The sequence below is a fragment of the Leptonotus elevatus genome, chromosome 8 (genome assembly GCF_054856555.1).
Source record: "Leptonotus elevatus isolate MCC_2025b chromosome 8, RoL_Lele_1.0, whole genome shotgun sequence".
In the NCBI taxonomy this organism is placed as follows: Eukaryota; Metazoa; Chordata; class Actinopteri; order Syngnathiformes; family Syngnathidae; genus Leptonotus; species Leptonotus elevatus.
In genome coordinates this window covers 10063618-10086479 of record NC_141246.1, presented here as the reverse complement: position 1 = coordinate 10086479, position 22862 = coordinate 10063618, and the positions used below count along the sequence as shown (strand labels likewise).

General features: G+C 39.3%; 1 protein-coding gene across 5 annotated transcripts in view; it reads right to left on the bottom strand.

The window, feature by feature from the left end:
* plppr2b (phospholipid phosphatase related 2b) overlaps positions 1-22862 on the bottom strand; it is a 93476-nt gene that overhangs the window by 23924 nt on the left and 46690 nt on the right. For all 5 annotated transcript variants that reach the window (XM_086082130.1, XM_086082129.1, XM_086082128.1 and 2 more), the window contains 2 exons: positions 17381-17488; positions 468-656 (listed from right to left, as the gene is read on the bottom strand). In XM_086082130.1, the coding sequence (XP_085938256.1) occupies positions 468-656; positions 17381-17488 (297 nt within the window). The remainder of the gene's footprint in view (positions 1-467; positions 657-17380; positions 17489-22862) is intronic.

Below are 22862 nucleotides of genomic sequence, written 5' to 3'. Positions count from 1 at the left end.
TTATTTCTGCTTTGAAATCCAGACAAATTGAAGCTGGACCAGTGTCATGATACAAGTTAGACTTTGCAGATTTCCCTGTATTTATTATCAAGTTTTCAGCAAACCACTGTAAAAAAAAACAAACAGAACAAATAAATTCATGTTTAATTCTCCTCTAAAGCTTTGAACAGACTTGAACAGATACTCTGCACACTGTGGCTGCGGAGGACAAATTTAGTGCCGGTTGCCATGGTTATGACACGGAGCGCATGCACACACAGACAGAGAAGCGAGACCACGAGGACGCACACCTACACACATCGCTCCCCTTTCAAACCACAAGCGCCATGTGCACGAGGAGAACCATGGATTGGTGTGTGTGTGTGTGTGTGTGTGTGTGTGTGTGTGTGTGTGTGTGTGTGTGTGTGTGTCACACATTTTGAACACCTGTGGAAGCGCCGCATCTTTACTGATGGATACTGACTCACCGTCACAGTAGGGATGGCCGTGACCAGGGAGTAGACGAGAACGGGAGGCGCCTTGCTGTAGTCCTCTGGTCCCGGGTACGGTTTGGAGTACGCTTTGTCGAAGCAGAAGAAGCCCTGGATGTGCACGGGGAAGGTGTCCGTGTACTCAAAGTAGTATGCCAGCAACACAGTCCCTGCCATGATGACCAGCTGGAAATAAAACATATTGGTCCCAGCTTTAGGGCTTGGATGCGCTCAAAAAGTGAAACATACACCTTAAAAATCCTTCACCGCGCAAACATGATGGATTCCTCCGTGATGTGTCAAATGAATCAGGAGTGCATGGAGAGATAGCAAGGGAAGAAGAGGAGGGGGAGGGCGGGAGTTAGCGAGGAAGTCGGTGGGAGACAGATCAGGAGAAATGCGTATCGACGAGCAGTGATAAGAGCCGCGGAGCAAAAGATAGCTGCCTTCAGCGGCGTGAGCGGACAGAGAAACACATTAATGAGGGGAGGAAAAATACTTTTTGGAAGAGGAGGAGGACAGGAGAGGAAGAGGGGGATGAGGCACAGATGGCATGAATTAGAGCAGAGCGGTTAAGAGAAGACGAAGCAGGACGCGGACGAAAAAGCATCATGGAGGCAAGAGCGAAGGGTCGGCAAGATTACACGCTCGCATGACCTTTTTGCATAAGCCAACTTAGAACAGCGCACTTGCATCCTGCTTTTAGAAAACACCAGCTACACATTATGCAAAAGCATGTGCCATCAAGCATGAAATATGACCTTTTTAGTAAAGAGTCACAAAGCATAAAATCAAGACTGACCTAAGTGAATGCAGAACATAAAAAAACTCGCAATTCTGCACAAGCGAGACTGATGAGCTGGATGTTCATTCGCACTCCAATTATTATCAGAACACTAATTCCTATACACAGACTCCCGCGCAACTGTTCTAATTTTTGTTCAATTTGTCTGCCTCAAGAAAAAAGTTCATCATCTGCAAAACAAGTGCTAGCAACAAAAGCAATAACTTAGAAAGGTGACATTATAGCATATAAAATATTCAATGGCATTTCCATTCATTTCAATAAGGATATATGATTTGTCGTATGGGCGTTTTGACTCGTATCTCAAGGCATCACTTTTATATCTTTGAAATGACCGTAACGTCAACAGATCTAGTGGAAGTGGTGAATTAATCGTAGCTATCAAGGCAAACATGTATTTGATGCTGCACACCACTTCTCTTTAATGTTTGATGTTGCAAATTAAGAATACATTATCATAATAAACAGGCAACATAATTGGCATTTAAGTTAATATAGGAAACATGTTTGTGCTGGTTTTGTACTTATTTATTCATTCAGAGCGATTCCAAGCCTCCATCAAAGCTTCCACCTCATTCATTATGGAGATAAAGGGACCTGCAACACTTAACACTCACTCAGCCTTAATATGGAAGTGCCATGGTGACCTGATTCCCTCCTTACTGTGTATATATTAACCGCTCTACATGAATAAAGTCATACAATTACTTTGTTTGACAGTAAATGTATAGCTGCCTTTCTATCAGGACTTTTCAATATATTGCTAAGTTTAACATAGGTTAAGCGCTTAAGAATATTTTTTTTTTACTTTTTTTGTTATAACAATCATCATCCATCAATATGACTAGTTGGAAATAAAATAAAATATAAAAATACAGTGAAACCTCAAGTTACAAACTCAATTCGTGGGTAACCTCAAATGTTAATAAATCGAGGTATTGTTTCCCATTGAAATTAATGGAAATCTGTTCCAGCTCCAATACTAAGTTATACTTACCTTTCTTTAATGTAAAAATATAATGCAGTATAGAAATAAGGGAAAACACATCTTTATAAATAAATAAAATGTAATAATAAAGCACAGCATAAAGAGGGTTTGAAAAAGAGCCTATTTCTATCATAACAACATGGGCAAATTCTGATTCAAGAGTTTTTTTCTGTTTCTTTTCTAATTCATTGTTTGATTTTGGCATAACAATACAGTTCCAATAAATATTCACAAAGTGGGTTGTCACATTGTCATTTAAAAGATTAATTTGCTACAAATTTATTTTGACCATATATATATATATATTTTTTTTTTATTGCCTCACTCATACTATCACTTGTGAATGCTTTTTCATTTCAGTCTAATTAAAAGCAAAAACAAGAGAGATAAGCAAGATGAGCAGACTACCTTGCTTTGCGTGTCTCTCAGAGCCTGGTTCAAGAACATGAGAAGAAGAGCACGGTTAAGCAGTTTCCCTTTTCTTAGGAGCTATTCTGAGTGCCAAGCGCTTTATCCACTTGTATGGCAAAAGTCCATGTTGATGTGGGACCTACTTCGGCATTGCTTCTGACATGTGACTGGCTGAATGTATTGCACGTGTATGTGGAACCAAAATGCTCTTAAAATGACTCCACTGTACACATCATAACTTGAAATACATAATCATTGTCTGTTCAAAAACATTCCTACTGGAGCAGGAACATTAACACTTGTTCAAGCACTAACGCAGCAAAGCAGGAGATCCACGTTTGCCATGGCAACGTCAGGAACGCTATCCTCCTTTCATCGTCCAAGCAAGCGTACCATAAACATGATTTTAAGTAATTAAAATACTATAATATGATGGTAAATGGCTGCTTTAAAACGTGTAACCACGAAGGATGCGAGCACCCACACGCTTCTCTGAACACGCTGGCAAATCCTACAAACACCCCCGGCTTCTCGTTTATATATAGGCCAACAATATCAAGCAGCTCTTTCCACGGCCTTTTCCCATGTTTGTCGCCTTCGACATGAGTTGTGTATGTGTGTGTGTGTGTCGACTGCGTGGGATTGTGTGCGTGTATGTTTGCAGTGCGAGTACGTCTGTGGGCATGTGGGTGCATTCCTGCGTCTGAGGAGGAACTCATTCGTCCTCGCTGAACTACAGAAGGCGCGAGGGAGGGATGGCGAGAGAGAAAGGTCTAGGATGGTGGGAGGATGAGTGAGAGGAAGATTTACATTGTTTAATCAGGACGAGCTTCCCAAGGGAGGTTTAGCATCTGGTATTACATTTCATAAGCATAGTAGCTGACAGATCTAATTGACTATCCTGTCAAGACAACAGTTTAGACCATTTCACCTCCACTTGCGCAAATTACCGTCTTCTGGTATGCAGGCGCATCTGAATATTCATAAAGGTCATGCTGATGGTTTCTAATTTACGTCGAGTCACTTAGGAGTCACATTTGCATAAAAGTCATTCTTAAAGCAGTAAGAAGACAAGGCAACTGCTGACAAAGTCCGGCCAGGTCGAAGAGGGTCAAGAATTCTCTGCGGAGTTTATTAGTTCAATCTGGTCTCCAAAATGATGTAACCTTTAAGTCAAGGGAAATGGCAAATGTCTTCACACAAAACACCTGCTTACAGTTGGCTGTCGTCTCAAATGCCGTTTAAATACCATTCAAGTTTAACACCAGGAATTTGACCCAAAATCCTCCTTTTAAGTCACACAAATTGCTGGATTCATGCAAGACAGGTCAGGTCAGCACACTGTAGATGTAAGATTCCATTCACTGTTGCAGCCAAACTCGTTGCCAACGGTCATCCACTTATGAAGAACCCAACACACTGTCTGACATTTTATATAAAAAAAAAAAATCTGATATGATTCAGACATATGTCAACGTAGAGGAACAGGCAGGCATATTCCACGCAACAGTACATCTGCCCAAACTGGCAGAAAACAGATCCCTCAAAACCTACAGCAAAAACATTAAATATCATGTAAATACTCGTTGAGATTACTTAGAGGCGTACTTACTATTAAATGAGGAAAACCTTTTCCGACAGAAGTCAGTGGCGTAACACTAAAGTTACATGAGATTAACTGAAGGCTATAATTAGAAGAGCCAGTCATGGCCAATTATTCGGTTAAAGCTGCCAAACGCAGAAAATTGGATTTTGAATCGCAACTGCCACCTGTGGCTGAAAAATTTAACGGCACACACCCTTCTTCACGTACACAATGCGCACATGATGTCACATTTTTTTGGTGTCAAATTGTTACAAAGAGAAGATTTAAGTAATATTTAATATTTATGTAAATTTGTCTGACTTACTATTATTATTTACTTTGGTGTTTGATATTTTTGGTGGCTTTAAATTATCGGTGCTGTATTAGCCAAGCCATATGAAATACTTGTGTTTTTTAGATTTTGCAGTCATATTCTCCACAACTCATCCAATGGCTGCTGAATGCTGATACCTCAGTTTTTAAGCACATTTTTATTTGACTGATGTGCAGAACACTATCAGGTTCAATGAGTATCAAGGGCCAAAATGAAAGTTGTTCAGGAGATCATCTTGAAAGATGAAAGAACTCAAGATCGTCTTCGTTATATCAAAGACTTAACTCGATTTTAATCTGAACAGGCTCAACTGTTTGATATCAACGTTGTAATAAGTCAGACATGTCCAAATCCTTTAACAAAATCAAAAAATGTGCACAGCACAAGTGCACTACACAATATAAGGGATTTTATTTTATTTTAAGAAAAATAGCCAAGAATAAAGGCAACAAACAAACTCCAGCTTGTGTACGATAGCTACATTCAATAGCAGACTTTTTTTTTTTTGTGGAGTAAAATTTCCCCCCCTTGTATTTTAGTTCATATGTAATACACAATTAAGATGTCATTTCATTGCAAAACCAGAACACTCCTAGAAAAACAGACAAGTCCAAGATAACTATAAAATTACACTGGAGTGATAAGTACAGTATTACTATTTGTAAAATAATAAAAGGTGAGAGTACTAGTACTAGAACGAGAACAAACTTACTAACCCTTAATCCTGTAACAAATTGACTGTAGAATTTGCAAGAAATAACTGGCAAAAAAGTTACCAGCTAATTCTTGTAAAATCTCATTTAATTATTGTGAAAATGTATTACCGTATATTACTGTATTTATTTATTTATTTTACAAATATTTACTGTAGATAAATTAGTTACTTACTGTATTTACTTATTTTAAGAAAACAACAATTCACTGTAATCTACAATATATTCTCTCTTGTCATTGGATTTATATAGCGCTTTTCTATACACTCAAAGACGCTTTACAATGGAATGGACACATTATTCATGCACTCACACTTTCACACTGTGGTGGTGGTAAGCTACTTAAGTAGCCACAGCTGCCCTGGGGCAGGCTGACGGAAGCGTGGCTGCCAGTGTGCGCCTACGGCCCCTCCTGCCACCAGCATACATTCACACCTTCTATACACCAGTGTGAGTAGCACTGGAGGCAATGTGTGTGAAGTGCCTTGCCCAAGGACAAAACGACACTTGACTTGGGGAGAGCGGGGATCGAACAGCCGACCTTATGGTTACTGAACGACCCTCTCTACACCCTGAGCCATGGTCGCCACAATACCCATAATGCACTTTGTTTTACCCACAATACATTGCTGTATACAGTTAAATACTGTAAAATTTTAAAAATACTGTAAATTGTACTGAAATTTGTTACAGTGTGTGCTTGGTGGTTCCTGCAATTAATCCTTATTTTTGACAAGTTTTACGTAGTAGTTGTTTGGTTTTGTAGGATTAAGAAATGCGCCATCGAACAATCCTGTGTTGGTGTGGCCCTATTTTTGTCCAAATGATGCTCGACAAGCTTTTGCATTTGAACTCTTCAACCGTACACAATCAGTAGAATAAATTACGTATATTGGAAAGGGAAAAAAATTACAGAACGAGAGCAAATTATCCAAATGTGTCAGCTTTAAGGTAGCTTCAGTCAGCTGGTTTTGTTGGATGACCCTCCTATGACTGGCCTAGTAAATCAAAAGGATTTATCTACCACGCAATTAAGCCTTAATGAACGCACCTCTCGACTTCAAAAGCAGCAAAAAGCAAAGAAATCAAAGTGACGGTTGCGACAGGAAAAAAAAAAGAGGAGGCAAATCCCTCTTTAAAAGTCGTTAACTGCATAAGTGTAAAATAAAATACGGCAATAATAGCATGCTATGGGACTGATGTGATGTCTCTTGAGGCCAAAACGTGTGCGAGATGTACAAGGCTGCGCGTCTTCTCCCTGGAGCCAGATGGCAAAGGAGGGTGAGGAGACGTATGTGGGTGCTGGTGTTAAGCGGACAGCACCCTGCTGGGAAACAAAAAAACAAAAAAAGCACCACACAGCTCGGAATGAGCTGAATGAAGAACCTGACAGGGTTTGGAATGAGTTCATTATGCATCCATCTATTATCTATAGCGCTTAGCAGAGCTGACTGGGAAAGATGCACAATAATGCATTGGATTGCAACGTACACGTCATATTTGTCACTTTCCTGTTTTTATCATGGCCAGCAAACTCTACTGTGAGATTTTAGTTGTCAGCTTTAATAAAGTATTTTCCTGGTGCTAGATGATTATCCAATGACGGTCGAGACGGGTTTAAATACTTGATGAGCAACGACTGTTTCAGGCAGCTCTTAACCTGCAACATGATTTCAAGACCGAGCTGTCACTGGTCTTCACAGGAAGAAAAGCTCGAAATCAGCACAATGGAAGATTGCATGACAGCTACTCGAGACTGATTTTACATCATCTCTTATTTGCAGATGGATGATAATAATGCATGTGGAGCACATCTTAGTGGTTAGCGCGCCTCCTAGTGTCCCCATGCTGCATCGCAATACAATGCACAAAGTGAGAACAAAATAGATGAGCAGAGAGAGCAAGAGGGGAAGAAGCTTAAAGAGGTGACTGGGAACAGAGCAGTTTGGAGGAAGATGAAGTGTAGGAAATGGGAACAAGGCAGAAAGTGGGAACAAGGCTGAAGAAGAGGAACACAGCATTTTGTTTATGTGTCTAACCACTGTTTATCTGCAGCTCTCCGCACCACTATTTTGCATGTCCACCATTTTTCCTTGTTGTGTTTCGTGCTCATCAATCATTTACCTGTGCTGAGAATTTCAAACAAAATACTGCACGGACTAATGCTTGCATTGTTGTAAAATTGTCCAGTTAAAATGTAACATTTCATTCAATTATCACAAAGTAGAATCTAATGCGAGATTGGTCTATTGTGTAATGTCATTAGTGTTTGTATGGGGAATGTGTACCCCTTTGTGGATGATTTTTCATCAAGAAAGGCCAGAAGCAAAGACTTTTATATAATTTAACAATCTAATTCTTAACATAAAAGAAACCGCAAGCACCTTGAGAAACAAAGCCTAAATTATTACAAAAAGGTTCCCTTCGGTTTTTCTTAAAATTTAGAAATGCAATATCAGTGTTTTTTTATTCTTCGTTTCCTTCATGCTCATTTTTTGTTGTTGTTGCTGTAGCTGTGTTATTCTTTGTTTAGAATTAAAATAATTTTAAAGGAAAACACAATTGTATTTTTTATTGTTTGTGTGTGTGTTGGTGGCAGGTTGGGGTCGCGGTTGAAGCTAAAGGTTGATTCACATAGTACCATTCACGCTAGGTAGAACCGCCACTGCATATAAATAATTAAAATCGAATGAATTTGTTCCAAGGTAAACGTTTAATGTAACATTTTACATTTAGATGAGTCACCTTTAAGACCTTATGCATTCCCACTTAGTATTCTTAAATAGAATAGAAGAATACAAAGACGTTAATCGCTTTTACGTGATAACATGATAAGACTACTGCTTTTGGTAGATCTAGTCTTGACACTAAGTCAATAAGTAGCTGATTTTGCAGCATATATTATGTTTGTTTTTATTATTACGGTCAATTTAGCTATGTTGTACTGACCAGCCAGGATATATGCCTATTTTTTTCCTATGTCATGAAACATTCCATTTCTGGTTGTCATTACGTTACCTATTTTTTGTTTTTGTCATCACTAGTATACCATCCAGTGGTGGCATCACAAAAACAAAAGCCAATAGCTAACAAAAGAATCCTTCTGCTGCACACTGAAATGTCACAAGATTAGCTGAAGTGATGAAATATGGCATGCACGACAGCCATTTAACTCATTCACTGCCAGCCATTTTCACTGAAGCAACCCCCTTCACTCCCGGCTGGTTTACTGGATTTTGACTGGTTTTGCAGGGCTCACAGAATATTGTATTCTATCGCTATAAAAACATGGAACCTACCAAAAGAAAGATTAGAGTCTCTTCTTAAATCAGGAAAAAAAGTACATTTCTGTTTTGCAGCTATTAGCATTAGAATATAGCTAAGTTTCATCATTATTCACAAATCTATTCAGAACTGTGAGTAAATAAGCTTTTTTTCAACATGGCCCCTGGTTGATCTCTTATACTCTGCTGCCACCTGCTGGACGTTTGTGTAATAACTACCATTTCTTCAACCGTTCTTTGGAGTTGAGAGGCTGCATCAAAGCCTTCTGTATGCTCTAGCATAAAAAAGCATTAAAAAACGTGTGTATATATATATATATATATATATATATATATATGTCTTTGGGAAACTTAGAACATATTTATACGTTTTGGGGAGCAAATGAGTTAAGATGTTTTTCACGCAACTTAACTAAATCCCTCCCAGCCATTTTCACTGAAGCAGCCCCCTTCGCTCCTGGCTGTTTTACTGGATTTTGACTGATTTTGCAAGGCCCACAGAATATTGTGTTGCTATAAAAACAGGGAACCTACCAAAATAAAGATTATAGTCTCTGCCTTGTGTTTGCTCTAGCATAAACAAAAATACATAAAAACATATAAATATGTCTTTGGGACATTGAAAATAGAGCATATTCATACGTTTTTGGGAGCAAATGAGTTAAGAGGCACATTTTTCCCTACGCACTTATACTTAATAATTCATTAATAAAATTAACAGGACAGAATTGAAGTGAAAATATATCCATCCATCCATAGGCTACTGTTGGTCCTAATTAGGGTACACTCTGGACTGGTCGCCATTCAATCGCAGGGCAAGAACATAGAACAAACCAAATGAACAACCCGGAAATAACTCACAATGCAATCATGAGTTCACCTTGTTCAAAGCATACAGCACAGATATTCATTTATTAATCTGATGTACAGTATAGTAGCCTAATAACAAATTAATTTCACAGCATATACTATAAATAGGTCATTGTGGCACAGCCTATAACTTGCATTCCATATTCAACGGTGATAAGGCGCTACATATGATCTGGCTCCCCCTCCCATCGATCTAAAGTGGTAACAGGTGGGAAGCTGGCAGCTAACAAGTGTTTCCACTATCCTCTCGACATCCAAGAAATCCCAGAGCAGCAGAATGTCAGGCAGGTGCTATTCATGGGAATAACAAGGGGATGAGCGCTGACTGTATCTTTGTGCACGTGGAGAGTTTTCATATTATCTTCCATGTGAATGTGCATATTGAAAGGGGAGCATAAAGAATGTGAGACATTTTTAATTAAATGAGCAGGAAAACGAGCTCCGGAGATTAATTATGGATATATTTGAAGTGTGCAGCATCCACACACGCCTCTTCCGTCTCCTTCATATTGGTATAAATTGTATTTAGTTCGGTATACTAAATGAAGGAGCTTCGTTAGTGAGTATATCTGGTGTTCACACATGGAAAAACTGTAAGTTTAAAATTGTTTGGGGGGGTGTTTGGCAAGAGTAAAGCAGCGTGGAACAAACGATTTTTTTAGGGAGGAAAAGAGCAAACACTCTCAACAAAAGTGTTGCCTGGAGGTAAAAGATGTACGGAGGCACAGTCAGTCCCGGCAAGGAATGAGGATGAAACGCGTGAATGCAAAAGGAAAGGAAGATGTTTTGTTGTAGGGAGCTGTGGGCCTGATTGAGCTAGATAAATAGGATGCTATTTATAATTGGTGCAGTTGGTGCTCTGCTCAATTCACTCCAGTAATAGAGTAAGATCCTCAAGACACCAGCACACCTTGTGTCTGCATGCTGAAGACTCACCGATGATGATGTCAGTAAAAAAGTATACACACAAATTTGAAGGACATGAGGAAATCGCCTTTTTAGGATTAATTTCAACTGTGTTTTTTGTCATGCGTTGAATAACTGAAGATTTTCGTAGTTGACTAAAACGTACCGGTAAGTTGATTTAATGTATTCTTATTTAAATTTTTTCAGCACAAAACAACTGCCTGCAACTTTTTCTGCACCATTTTAAAATCATTTACACTCTGTTGGCAGCGTATTCTATTTGTGTGCAGCATAACAGCTAAATGCAGCTTCACCGTGTTTACTTCGAATTCTGGGTTCCACTAATTGGCCCAAGTCTGTAGATCTCTGAGGCCTGCTGGGTTTGTATACAATCAGCATTTCTTGAATATATTCATGAAGCAAACCATTCAGTGATTTATAGACCAGTAACATAATTTTTTAATCTATTCTACAGCTGACAGGGAGCCAGAGTAAAGCCTTAAGGACTGGAGTAGTATGTTCTGATCTCTTTGTTTTGGTCAGAGCTGCAGCGTTCTGAATGAGCTGCAATTGTCTGATGTCAGAAAACCGTTACAGGAATCGAGTCTGCTGGAGATAAAAACATGGATAGGCTTCTCTTGGTCTTGGTCCTTCAGTCTGGATATGTTTTTTCAGCTGATAAAAGACTGTCTTAGTAATTGATTTGATATGATTGCTGAAAGTCAGGTCTGAGCCTATTAGCACCCCAAGATTTCGAACTTGGTCTTTGGTTTTTGAAGACAGTGACTCAAGGTGTTTTCTAACGGCAATCCTCTTTTCTTTACTGCAGAAAACAATAACCTCTGTTTTGTTTTCGTTTAGCTAAAGGAAATTTTGGTTAGAGCAATCGCCACTAACTACACTTTCAGCCACAACCAACCTTTTTTCATAATCTCAGACACACGCAGACATATGGAGACTATTTTTACTTTGCCAGGTGGACATTTTGCTGTTATGAAATGTGGAATCTTAGCTATATCCAGTCCACTTAAATGTAATTTTTATTTTATTTTCTCCCACGCAGGCTAAAAAGAAAACCTCTACATCCAGTCGAATAAATTTTTTAAATATTTTATTGCAATCCTTAATTAGCAGAATATCATCAAATGCATCAATTAAAAACAGTCTTTTCAATTTTGTATTTGCTACAGACTCATACATTTTTTAAAGAAAAATTACGAGTTACAAGAAAACATTGCCAAGCACTGGAAAATGTTTTAAGTGTAAAAACAATACAATGCAAAATTGTATTTATCAAATTCATTTAACTCATCTAAAAGCCAAAAACAGCGCTCTTTTTTTTACTCAACTTTGTCTTGTCTTTAAATTTGTGCAAATTTTCGACACTTCCCTTTCATTTGACAGGCATCAAAGAGATATGCACATATTCTTGTACGATAATAAATACTGAAGATATTAACATGCAGTCTAACTCTTTTAACAACCAACAGCCGGATAAAACATAAAAAATTACCACCATAACTATTAGCAAGAAGAAGAGGAAGAGAATAATCTAAAAACAGCAGTTAGTCAAATTCAAGCTTTAAACGTCTACTCGTCGGTTAAAGTTTACACTCTTCTAATTGCAAGATATCAAATTCAATAAAGAGTCCGTCAGATTTGAAAAGGATTTTTGAGCTTTTATAATGTCAGAAAATATTCATACTTTTGGGGAGCGCTAAAGGAAAGGAAAAAGGAAGGCTCTCACATTCCGACAAGAATGAGCAAATGGAAAGAAAATGACGAGTCAGTGAGAATAAAGAAGAGGCTTCAAACTTGGAAAGTCTGAGCACGAGATAAAATGTGCAATCTAAGATAGTGGCAGACCAGCCTTAAGACAAGATGGGATGAGAAACAAAGCCCTCACCCACATAGATATAAGGAAATAGAGAGCAGCACAAAGCAGATTGTAGAAAGATTCACAGTAAGAAACTTGTGAAAAGCGACGCAGTCAGCAGCAACAATGCACTATAGGAAGCGAAACAGAAATAGGTAATGAGATGGTAATGTAACAACAAAGGAGTGAGCGCCCTGCGGGGGGAGCTATGTTACAGCATGTTGCTTCAATAACATGAAACAAGGGGGCAAAATGAAAAAATAAATACATCACATTTTCATTGCGTTGGCCAAAGCCGAGTGCTTCCAGGTCGAAAAAAAGAGATGCTCATAACAAACTGCTGTATGTGGCATGAGGTGGGCATAATGGCAAGCTTGAAGGGAAGACAGTTTGCTGGCCTGCAACAGAGCTCAGGATGTCATGCCGAGAGACAAGATAGAAATTGAAAATAAAATGCAGCAAGAAAGGAAGCGTGAGGGTGAAGCGAGGTCTTTGCAACGGCGCAACTTTTAGAGAGAATAAAAGCCGGGTGCTAATGGAGAGCCCCGATAGGTATACATTATTACTCAAGGCAATGAGTGCTGGAGAGCAATGACACTTGATGGATCTCGGATCTGTCTGGAGAGACCGACTGACTGGGGAGAGGTTGAGAGGCTGTCAGAGAGAATAACGGGCGATGAGAGGTGCATCATCGCAGGGTTACATTAAAAAAAAAAAAATCCTTTTGATCTCCAAAGGATGTCAAGAATAGGCCAATGTGAGAGAACAAGGAGGGAAATAAAAGCAAGTTTAAGATGCTGGCTGAACCTGCGGGGATTGTGGGATATTTGTGCAGCTGTAACAAAGGTGTGTTGTGTTGCACGATAAAAGCTATTAATGCGATGGATGCAGCACAAAGAAGACACGCAGAAATTAGATCATACAATGAAACAGGACTGGGTATTGATACTAATTTCGATTCACAAAAGTTAACTTCAACTCAATTTAGATTCCCCCCCCCCCCGATTCAATTCGTGTCAATCCAATATCGATTAATATACATATATTTATGGAACATCAATTCTTAAATATCAAGGACATGATTAAAAACTCCACAAATATTAAATTCCATATTATATTATGCGGAAGCAGTAACTGCTCAAATGATTTTGTTTATTTTTGTTCATGAAAGTAACGCGTGTAACTTATAATCATTTAAGTGATGGAAATACTATTTACATAATTGTAATTCAATAATTGTAAATATATTAATATAATATTCTAAATTGTCTTAAAGTGCAATAAGTCAGTTATTTTGTAAAAGTAAGGAATTACTTTTCAGTACATTTTAAGAAAACAGCAAGATACAAAAAATATATACTTGTACATACAAAAAATATTTAGGCCTTTAAAAAAAAATCTATTTTTCGATCGAGTTTCATGAATTTATGAGGAGAATATGCATTGAAATAATCAATTTATGTTTTATGAATCGATATTGTGCTCCAAAAGGGAAATTTGATTCGATATCAATTAATCGATTTTTCAAATCCATCTTCAGTTACTACTGTTTTTTTTTTTTCAGTCCAGGATGTACCGTGCCTCTCCTCCCCGAAGCCATCCAGGACACTCGAGAGGCTAATTGGCACAAAATGTGGATGGATTTTGACTACCTGTTTTCAAACGGAGTGAAGCATAGACTACATGGGCTGCTAATGTAGATTGCTAATTACTTGACCAAATCAAAATGGGCCAAGACCAAAAAATTTTCGGAAATTTAGCAGTATTTATTTCAAAAAAACAAATTCTTCTACTCAACTTAAACTGTAAACTTTAAATAATTTAACTTTCCTTTGTTGGTCACAATTCAAAGACGCAAAGTCGAGAACAAAGCTCATCCAGCTGATTGTTGCAGTGGCTCGGAGGACCTGCAGGCGTGGATTGTGTTAGCAGTGGCACAGGCTAATTGGGTTTCATTCCTAATTAGGTCAATTAATTAGGGAATGCAACTGAGACCACAAGCGCTCCATTAGGTCATTTGAGGATGATGCGGAGATGGGGGAAGAAAGTCGTGGGAAGAGTTGAGGATTACATTAGTCAAGGTAATTCAGCCACAGATGGGGTTTCCCTTAATAAAGGAAGTGATTATGAATTGACAAATGTCCCTAGATTGCCCAAAGATAGCATTTGTGTGATAATGTAAAGTCCTCCTCTGCCTTGAAAGATACACTATATGGATTGTTAACATCCCTGCTTACAATGAAAGCTGGGATGTTTACTTAATTTATCTACTGGTAAATAAAGGTGAGCAATCACAAAGCAGTCCTTTCTGCAGAGAATCTGTGATGCTTGTCTGGGAACATATCAAAGTGAATGCTTGACAACTTCTTCAGACACCTCCTCACTATCCTTACTGCCAAATATCCATAACAACTAGGACAGCTTCGGTTTTGTTATCTTAAAAAAAGAAAAGAGAGAGAGACAGAGAGAGAGAGATAGAAACGTTCTGGAACAAGTTAGGAGTTCAGCATCAGTTACCATGGCGATGCTTCCAGCTGAAAAGCGACCCAATGCCATGACAGCCAAGATTCCTTGCTATCACTGTACAGGCTTTAATTACATTTTTTGTTTTGGGAACCAGTAAATTTGCGTTTTGCCTCGGCTTTTTGGGTTGAACTATTGTTGCAAAGCAGTGTCATACAACAATAATTTTTTTTTTATATTTATTTATTGATTTTTACACTTGTATGACAATTAAGCCGAATTGTCTGCTGCATACAGAAAGCTGACCTCTACAATTTCCTAAACAAAGTAATTTTTTTCAAATAGAAATTTAGGGCAAAAGTAAAAATGACTAGTAAAAAAAACCAATACTGGATGCAACAGTGCCAACTTGTAAAATGCCTTACCCTGATCATTTCCAGCTTGGCTAATTTAATCAAATCAATCACATTTTATGGGAGCCTGTGGACTGAATAAAAATCCAGCTAATTTTGTCACTTTCCCAGCTGATGCCCATTGTTGTTTTTAATCCGCCTTAAAAAGCATGTGAAACCATGAAAGAAAGAAATGAGAAACCAAGTGGAAAAAAACAGGAGCCGAAATGAAGGGAACAGTGATATGCAAATGATTCATTTCATTCATTCATGCAGATGTGGATGAGTTAGCTTTTGAAATCTGTCTCATTTTTAGATCAAATATATTGAGTTGTAGTTCTACAAATATTTTCCCTCATTCACCCGCATTTCTTACTAATAATTAAAGGGCCCTAATCTTCCATGCCCTTGTGAGTAAAAAGATCAGAAGCAGAATCTCCCATTGCCTTATGTCATATAGGCACCTTCAATTCTAAAATGTGGGCATTCCCTCTCAAATGTGGCTTTCAACATATTCTCGCATCTATGCACTTTTCTTCTTATGCGCTTGAGACGATCAAATCTAGCAACTTGCAAAAGGTGATCATATTTTATTTAAAGTTTAGATGCAGTTATTTTACGGTCAGACTGACCTTGAATTTGACTACTGTCAAGACACGATTACATGTAAGTCAATGCGGTTAGTGTCGAGAAGTGTGAATCCGTACTGGGCAGCACAATTGAACGATTGCACTTCAAAAGACAAGCATGCGCGAGCGTGAAAACAGTCCACCAATCGGGAGCGGGTGTTTGCACATCCTAATTTGCATAATTTATGCAGGCAAGACCCATGAATCCAACTCCTAACACGTCCGCGAAAGGCCCACCAACAGTAGAGCGCGTTGGCACAGCTAAATTTCCATAAGGCACTGATAAAGGTCGCTTAGCCTCGGCGGCTTGGCTGGAGGGAAAACGAGTCGAGGTAATTCTGTGACGTTGTTTTAGGTGTACGTCACTCGACGTGCGCTCTTTGCGCCTGCCAGTCGCATCACGGGCGCGTTGCGTTCACATTAGATGTCGCATTTCTTTTTGTAATGTGAACAGTACATAAAAAGATCGGATTTAACCAAAAATTGAAATTGAGCATCACACGCTGCAGTGTGAACGTAGCCAAAGTTGGGTCAAATCGACCCAAGTGGAGGATCGGTCCATTTTTGACCCATAGCTGGGTTATTTTTGACCCAACTGTTGTTCGAGTGTGTGAGGCAATGCAAATGCAGGTGAATATATTCGCTCAAGTGATTATAAGAATATGCTTACGTCATCGCAGACAATTACGGCGTCTTGTGCAGGTAGCGTGGAAAATAATCATTTCAGCCTGACAGACATACATTATACAGGCACACATACATTATAATTACGTCCAAAAGCGAAGGGTCATAATATGCAAAATGAGCGAAATTAGAATTATTTCCATTGCTTACTGTTTTTGCCCCATGCACAGATTCGCTAGCGAACAGCCAATGAATAGTGATGTTCATACATTTTGTGACAGGTTAAGCTAATGAATTTCAATTGTCTACAGTAGCCTACATCTTAATCAGCCTTCGATCCATTTATTGGATTCATTTCATCCACAATTAAAAACACGCTCTCGTAAGTCATTTTCAAAATTAGAGTGTGCTTTAATCATTTCAAGTGTCAGGAACACTCCATGTTCCATTATTTCCAAAAAGCCAACTGTAAATGAATCACACCTTTGTAGTAAGGCTGCCATCCATTTAGGGCTTAAGCTATTTGGGTCTACAGAAATGAAAATCGACTTTAAAGACAAACAAAAGATTTGTATGTGAAGTGAGTTGGGCCATAGTTCTTAAATCTGAGATTCATCCTTGTGTTTTTATCTTTTCTTAACTGAATTACAACAAATCCAATGGACATTCCATGATACATTTGGTTCCGACATGGTTCAACAAAACCATTCATATTATTCTCAAATTGGATAAGATGTCGGCTACAATTATACCCTCATCATTATGATTTCTCATCATTTTCTAAGCACTGTGATCTTACAGCATTAAATAACATCACAGCGAAGAACGTGGTGTATCACCCCTCCCACATCACGCATACCTAATTAGGACCAGCTGGCATGCTCTTGCAACTTATCAGGAATTAAATTTAAGAAGACAGGTGTGAACTGTTTTGCAGAGCTCCTCATACATACGGCACAGAACATTGCAAAAAAGGTGCCATCATATTGGTCAATGAGTAAACAGTGTCAAAAGTGTGTCAGTGTCTCACCTCTACAAAGAGGAAGCAGGGTACAATGTAGGTGCTGGTCTTTTGATAGCTGCTGTCACCGAGAAGTTTCATCTCCCGTCTCTGCGCCGCCAGCCGTGTGTCAATCATCTGTAAAGGTCAAGAATCGCAAATTAAAGCCACAAATAGAATGGTGCAATTTGGACATTATAGAGTTTATTCGATTTCTCAACAATTGCACAGCTCTAGGCATAATAATTGGCAATTTTGGCACCCTTGTTTATTTAAAGTTCAGAATGAGTTTTTCCAAATTAATTGAAATGTGCCAAATGGGTATCATCAGAATTATCAATCCTTTTTCTACATCACGGGGACCTGCAGTCTATCTGAGCATTTTTTTGGGTGATAGGACTACACCCTAGTCACAAGACATAAGTGAGGTTTCCCATCCAATTGTTTCGAAATGTTTTAGCGAATTTACTGAAAATGCGCATACTTTACTTTATCATCCGCTTTTGCTTTATGATTACAAACGTACATGTGAAGTAATATCCGGTCAAAACGTGCGACGTGTATCCGGTCTTGTCAGCGTTTATTTGCAAAACCTGTTTCCATAGCCAAAATTATCTTTTTTTCGATACGCTTCAAAATCCATCCCCATTAAGCGTAAAAACCTTTTTTGCAAATTTGGGGCCCTTTTTCGAATTTCTAGTTTCCATTCAGTTTATGGTGATAGGCAAGAACACACAGGCTCTCATTTGGAGAACTCTTAGCTGTCTCTCAAAGTAATTGAGGTATTCAGGTAGGTCAGAAACAAGTGAAAACAAAAAGCGCAAACTGTAGGAAATCAACCCAAGTGGAAAAAGCAAAAAGTAACACAAAAGCCACAACAATGCACAGCAAAATGTTGTTTTCAGTGACGATGATGATGGGTGTGCACTTGAGCAGAGCAGATATGAATAGCTACCAATCGGAACGCTTTAATGTGTGCAGATTTGATTTAAAAGCGTGAAGAGTGAACACTCCAACATGAAGCTCTTCGAAAGATTCATGAACAGTAAACACAATTTTGGTGAGTTAAAGAGAAGCTAAGAATAAACGAGAACACAATGGTCCTGGGATTGGGAAAATCCGCAAATAAATCACATCCTTGTTTAAGCCGCAGGGGTTACTGATGGGGGGTGGGGGGTGGGGGTCGTGGTTCATGTTCTGTCTGAACTTTATGGTAAATCAGCTGATAGCCATTTGTTATTGTTGGACGCTTGCATGAAATTTATTTCAATCCATGGCAGCTTCTTTTTTTTTTTTTTTAAGCATTTTTGTGTGTTTTGCATGCATGTTGATGATCGTTATTCATGTTATCATCAAGAACCCAACACACTAGAGATAGACCAATATGTTTTTTTCAGGGCCGATACCGATGCCAATTATTAGTAGCCGATAACCGATATTTGAAGCCGATACTCATTTTAAGTAAAAAAGGGGGGGGATATTGACGTCAAAAAATTTTAAAATACAAATGCCAATCTTGACTTTGTTGTAATGTCTTAAAGCATGTTCAGACTTTTCAGAATGTTTTTTTTTTTAATTTAGTCTCAATATGCATAATTTTTTTTCTTCTTTTTTTCAACTCCCAAGGTTATCAGTACGTCTTAAAAAGTTAGAAACTTTAAAGAAGTAAATACCATAGCTCTGTTTTTTCCAAAATTAAAAAAAATCCTGGAATCTTAAACATTCACATTTCTTTGTATTAATGTCAAACAAAAACAAAAGGTTTAGAAGGTTCCTAGAGTCAGCAGCATCTCTTATAAAGTTAACTGAAAATGTAAATACATTTTCCCTGGGATTAAAATGGTTTTACATTTAGTTTTAGACCTTTTATCGGCCATCAGATTTTGAAAAAAGGCCGATAACGATATTCGTCAAAATACCCAATATCGGCTGCGATTAAATATCGGTCTATCCCTCGTACACACTTTACTCAAAGACAAGGGAAAATTCGGATGTATAAAGAAATACAGAAGTCGAAATCTGGGGTCAAAGTCACTGAGGTGGTTGGAAAGCTCCTCGGTGAAAAGGCCCCGGGGTTCCTAAAGGCTCTGGATGTTGTGGGGCTGTCGTGGTTGACACGCCTCTGCAACATCGTGTGGACATCGGGGACAGTGCCTCTGTATTGGCAGACCGGCGTGGTGGTCCCTCTTTTTAAGAACGAACTATAGAAGGATCACATTCTTCAGCCTCCCTGGTAAGGTCTATTCAGGGGTGCTGGAGAGGAGGGCCCGTCGGGAAGTCGAATCTCGGATTCAGGAGGAGCAGTGTGGTTTTCGTCTCGTTGTGGACTTGGAGAAGGCGTTTCTCCGTGTCCCTCGGGGTGTCCTGCGGGGCTGCTGGAGTATGGGGTACCGAGCCCCCTGATACGGGCTGTTTGGTTCCTGTACGACCGATGTTAGAGTTTGGTCCGCATTGCCGGCAGTAAGTCGAATTTGTTTCCAGTGTTTCCAGGTTGCTCTTTGTCACCGATTCTGTTGATAATTTCTAGGCACAGCCGAGGTGTTGAGGGGGTCCGGTTTGGTGGCCTCAACATTGCATCTCCGCAGCGTGTCCGGGTTCTCCCTTAGAAATAGGGTGAGACGCTCGGTCATCCGGGAGGGACTCAGTGTCGAGCCACTACTCCTCCACGTTGAGAGGAACCAGTTGAAGTGGCTGGGGCATCTGGTTGGGATGCATGTTCCAGGCATGTCCCACCGGCCAGAGGCCCCGAGGACGACCTAGGACACGCTAGAGAGACTATATCTCTGGCCTGGGAACGCCTTGCGATCCCGTCGGAGGAGCTGGTTGAAGGGGCTGGGGAGAGGGAAGTCTAGGCTTCCCTGCTATAGCTGCTGCCCCTGCGACCCAACCCCGGATAAGCGGTAGATGATGGATGCATGGATGGATGGATGGATAAAGAAATACATTGGTAATCTATAATTTCATGACTCATTAGATCGATTCAAGGCTTCTACTCTCAAACTGGTGTTAGCCCATTAAACACATTAAACAATGCTATTTTTCATGTCTATAATACACCTAATTAGGTGTTCGGTATATTTTCAAGTCGCACCCCCCATACGCATGTATAGTACGCATACACATCCACCAACTATATTGGGGCAAAGCAGAGGTAATAGTGAACAGAAGTGATCAAAAACAAAAGCCTGGTAGAAAGAGATAAGAGAGACAAAAAGTCGTGATGCAGACATTGGAAGAAAGAGAGAGAGTGAACGCTCGCAGGCCCAGCAGCGGGAAAATAATAGCAAGATAAAACGGCAAGTTGATGGAAAACTGTGCCACTTCCAAGAGGTACCCCTAAGTGGAACAAAAGAACGAATAGGACGTAACAAGCGGAAGGCCATCTTTGAAAAATGGAGGAGTTTCTCACATGAAAAGGAACTCAACTTTTAAAAAAGTGATTCGGCTGCAATCAGATGGCACAATGTTCACATCTCTAAGATCATAGAACTTTAAATCATATTTTTATCAAAAGGCCACCAGCAAAATTTCAATATTCAAGATAATTTTTTGCCTTTCACATCGTAAGTGCATTTGCTTATCTCCATGATCACAACTTGAGAGGATATTACCTCTTCTGCCTTGTCAGTCTTCACCCTAATCGATGGTCGTTCCCGTTGAGAAAAGAGGATTACAAAGCACAGAGCACCTGAACACCCAAGATAGCAGTGTATGAAGGTTGACTTTTAAGTTCCTTGGTTTGACTCAGTTAATTCCTATTTTTAGTAGACTTGTGTATATCACCAAGTGTAGTTTGTGGGTTCCTGTTTTTGGAAAAATATCCAATTTCCATTGTGGTAGGAATCTAATCCCAGGTTTAATCACCATACACTGTTGTATTGGCAAAAATGAACTACTTCTATTCGTGGTTCCTAGTATACTGAGTCACAAAGGTGGCAAATCCAGGTCCAGAAAGTAAAAACCCTGCCACAGTTTGGCTTTAGCCCTTATCGCTAATTGTTTCAGTTGCCGTGCTAGCTCCCATGGTGCTCGTTTACCTGTTAGGGAGCTAGCTAGCTAGCTAACTGCTAGCTAGCACCAACCAGGGGCAAAAGCCAAACCGTGGCAGAGTTTTTACTTTCTGGACATGGATTTGCCACCTATGCATAGTGAGCCAATGGTTGGTGTGCTGCAGGTCTTTTACTGGTTCAGCTAAAATACCACTGCCGCATCATTCTAACATTAGGATACATGGGTAGAAAGGAAAACAATTAAGAAACACATGTTAAGGTTTGTTTACTGTTGCTCTTTCATTTCTTTGGACATTAAAGTGCACTCGGCAGTCTCCATTTTGCTGCCTTGGTCAAATTTTTTTTTTTCTTCCTTTGGCCATTGCTTGACTAAAATTTAACTCGTTATCGACCAACAACTGAGGAATAAAAACTTGAGACCCTTGTTTCCTTCCATTGTTATTCTTGGTTGTCTCGTGACAACTAATACAGTATGTTGAAAGCTGAATTAATTTAGCAGCTTGCAGCATCATCTTTGAGGTTGGGGAAAAAAAGCAACCACCCTAAAATGAGGCAAATTGAGCTGAGAAGTGCATCGGAAAATCCTTTTAGCTTTCAATGCACTAGGTGTAGCTGTTCATTGATTGGTTTTGCAGGTGATACTGTAAAAGGTCTATTCACACCGATTGCTCTTGTTGAGCAACAAAAGTCCTCTGTACATTTCCTGTCATTTGATGGCATCGTTTGTGTGATGTAAAAGACTTACTGAATGTTTTATTAAGACAAGACATTAGGGATTCTATGAGTCTTAGTGACAGGGTTTGCTTAGAATCAATTGAATCAAGGTTGTTTCACAAAGGGAGGTGAACCACTTACTGGTGCGTAACATTTCACATTGGAAGAAGCAGGTATCTTATGGTTCCAGCCGGGAACCTTCCTTTCAGGTATAGAAACCAATTGATGTCGGGGTTAATGCCTCTGAATGGTTTGTCATTCGATATGTGAACCAGAACAGAGCTCGTTCGCAGCTGCTGGTAAAGAGGTCACACAGTCTTCCAGCGTTCACCTTTGCAAAGTAGCAGGGTTTATAATTATGCTCTGTGCACACACAAACAACATTGTGTATACTGTACTCACAGGAAAGACAATAGTTATGAGATCATTATTCATGCTATCTGATCTCATACTCGTACGGCCCCCTTTCTCTTGTATTTTTGTCTGCCTCATGGGGGACACTAATTCATTATTATGCCTGTGACTATTCACTATTAGCTGAGGCTCAGCTCATTAAGTTTTTAACGAGTTTAATAGCATTCGCTGAACCTATGAGGTAAGAACTTGCAATGATAATACAGTATGTGGAGATTACACTTGCTTGCCACTTTACAGGAACAACCGTGAAACAAAACGACATATTGCAATTTGACCTGCAATAAATACCCTCCTAATGAGAATTACAATAAGGGGGGTTGATTGCCAGTTGGAATCTGAGGTAATTATATTTCCTCAAATAGTAGCCTCGG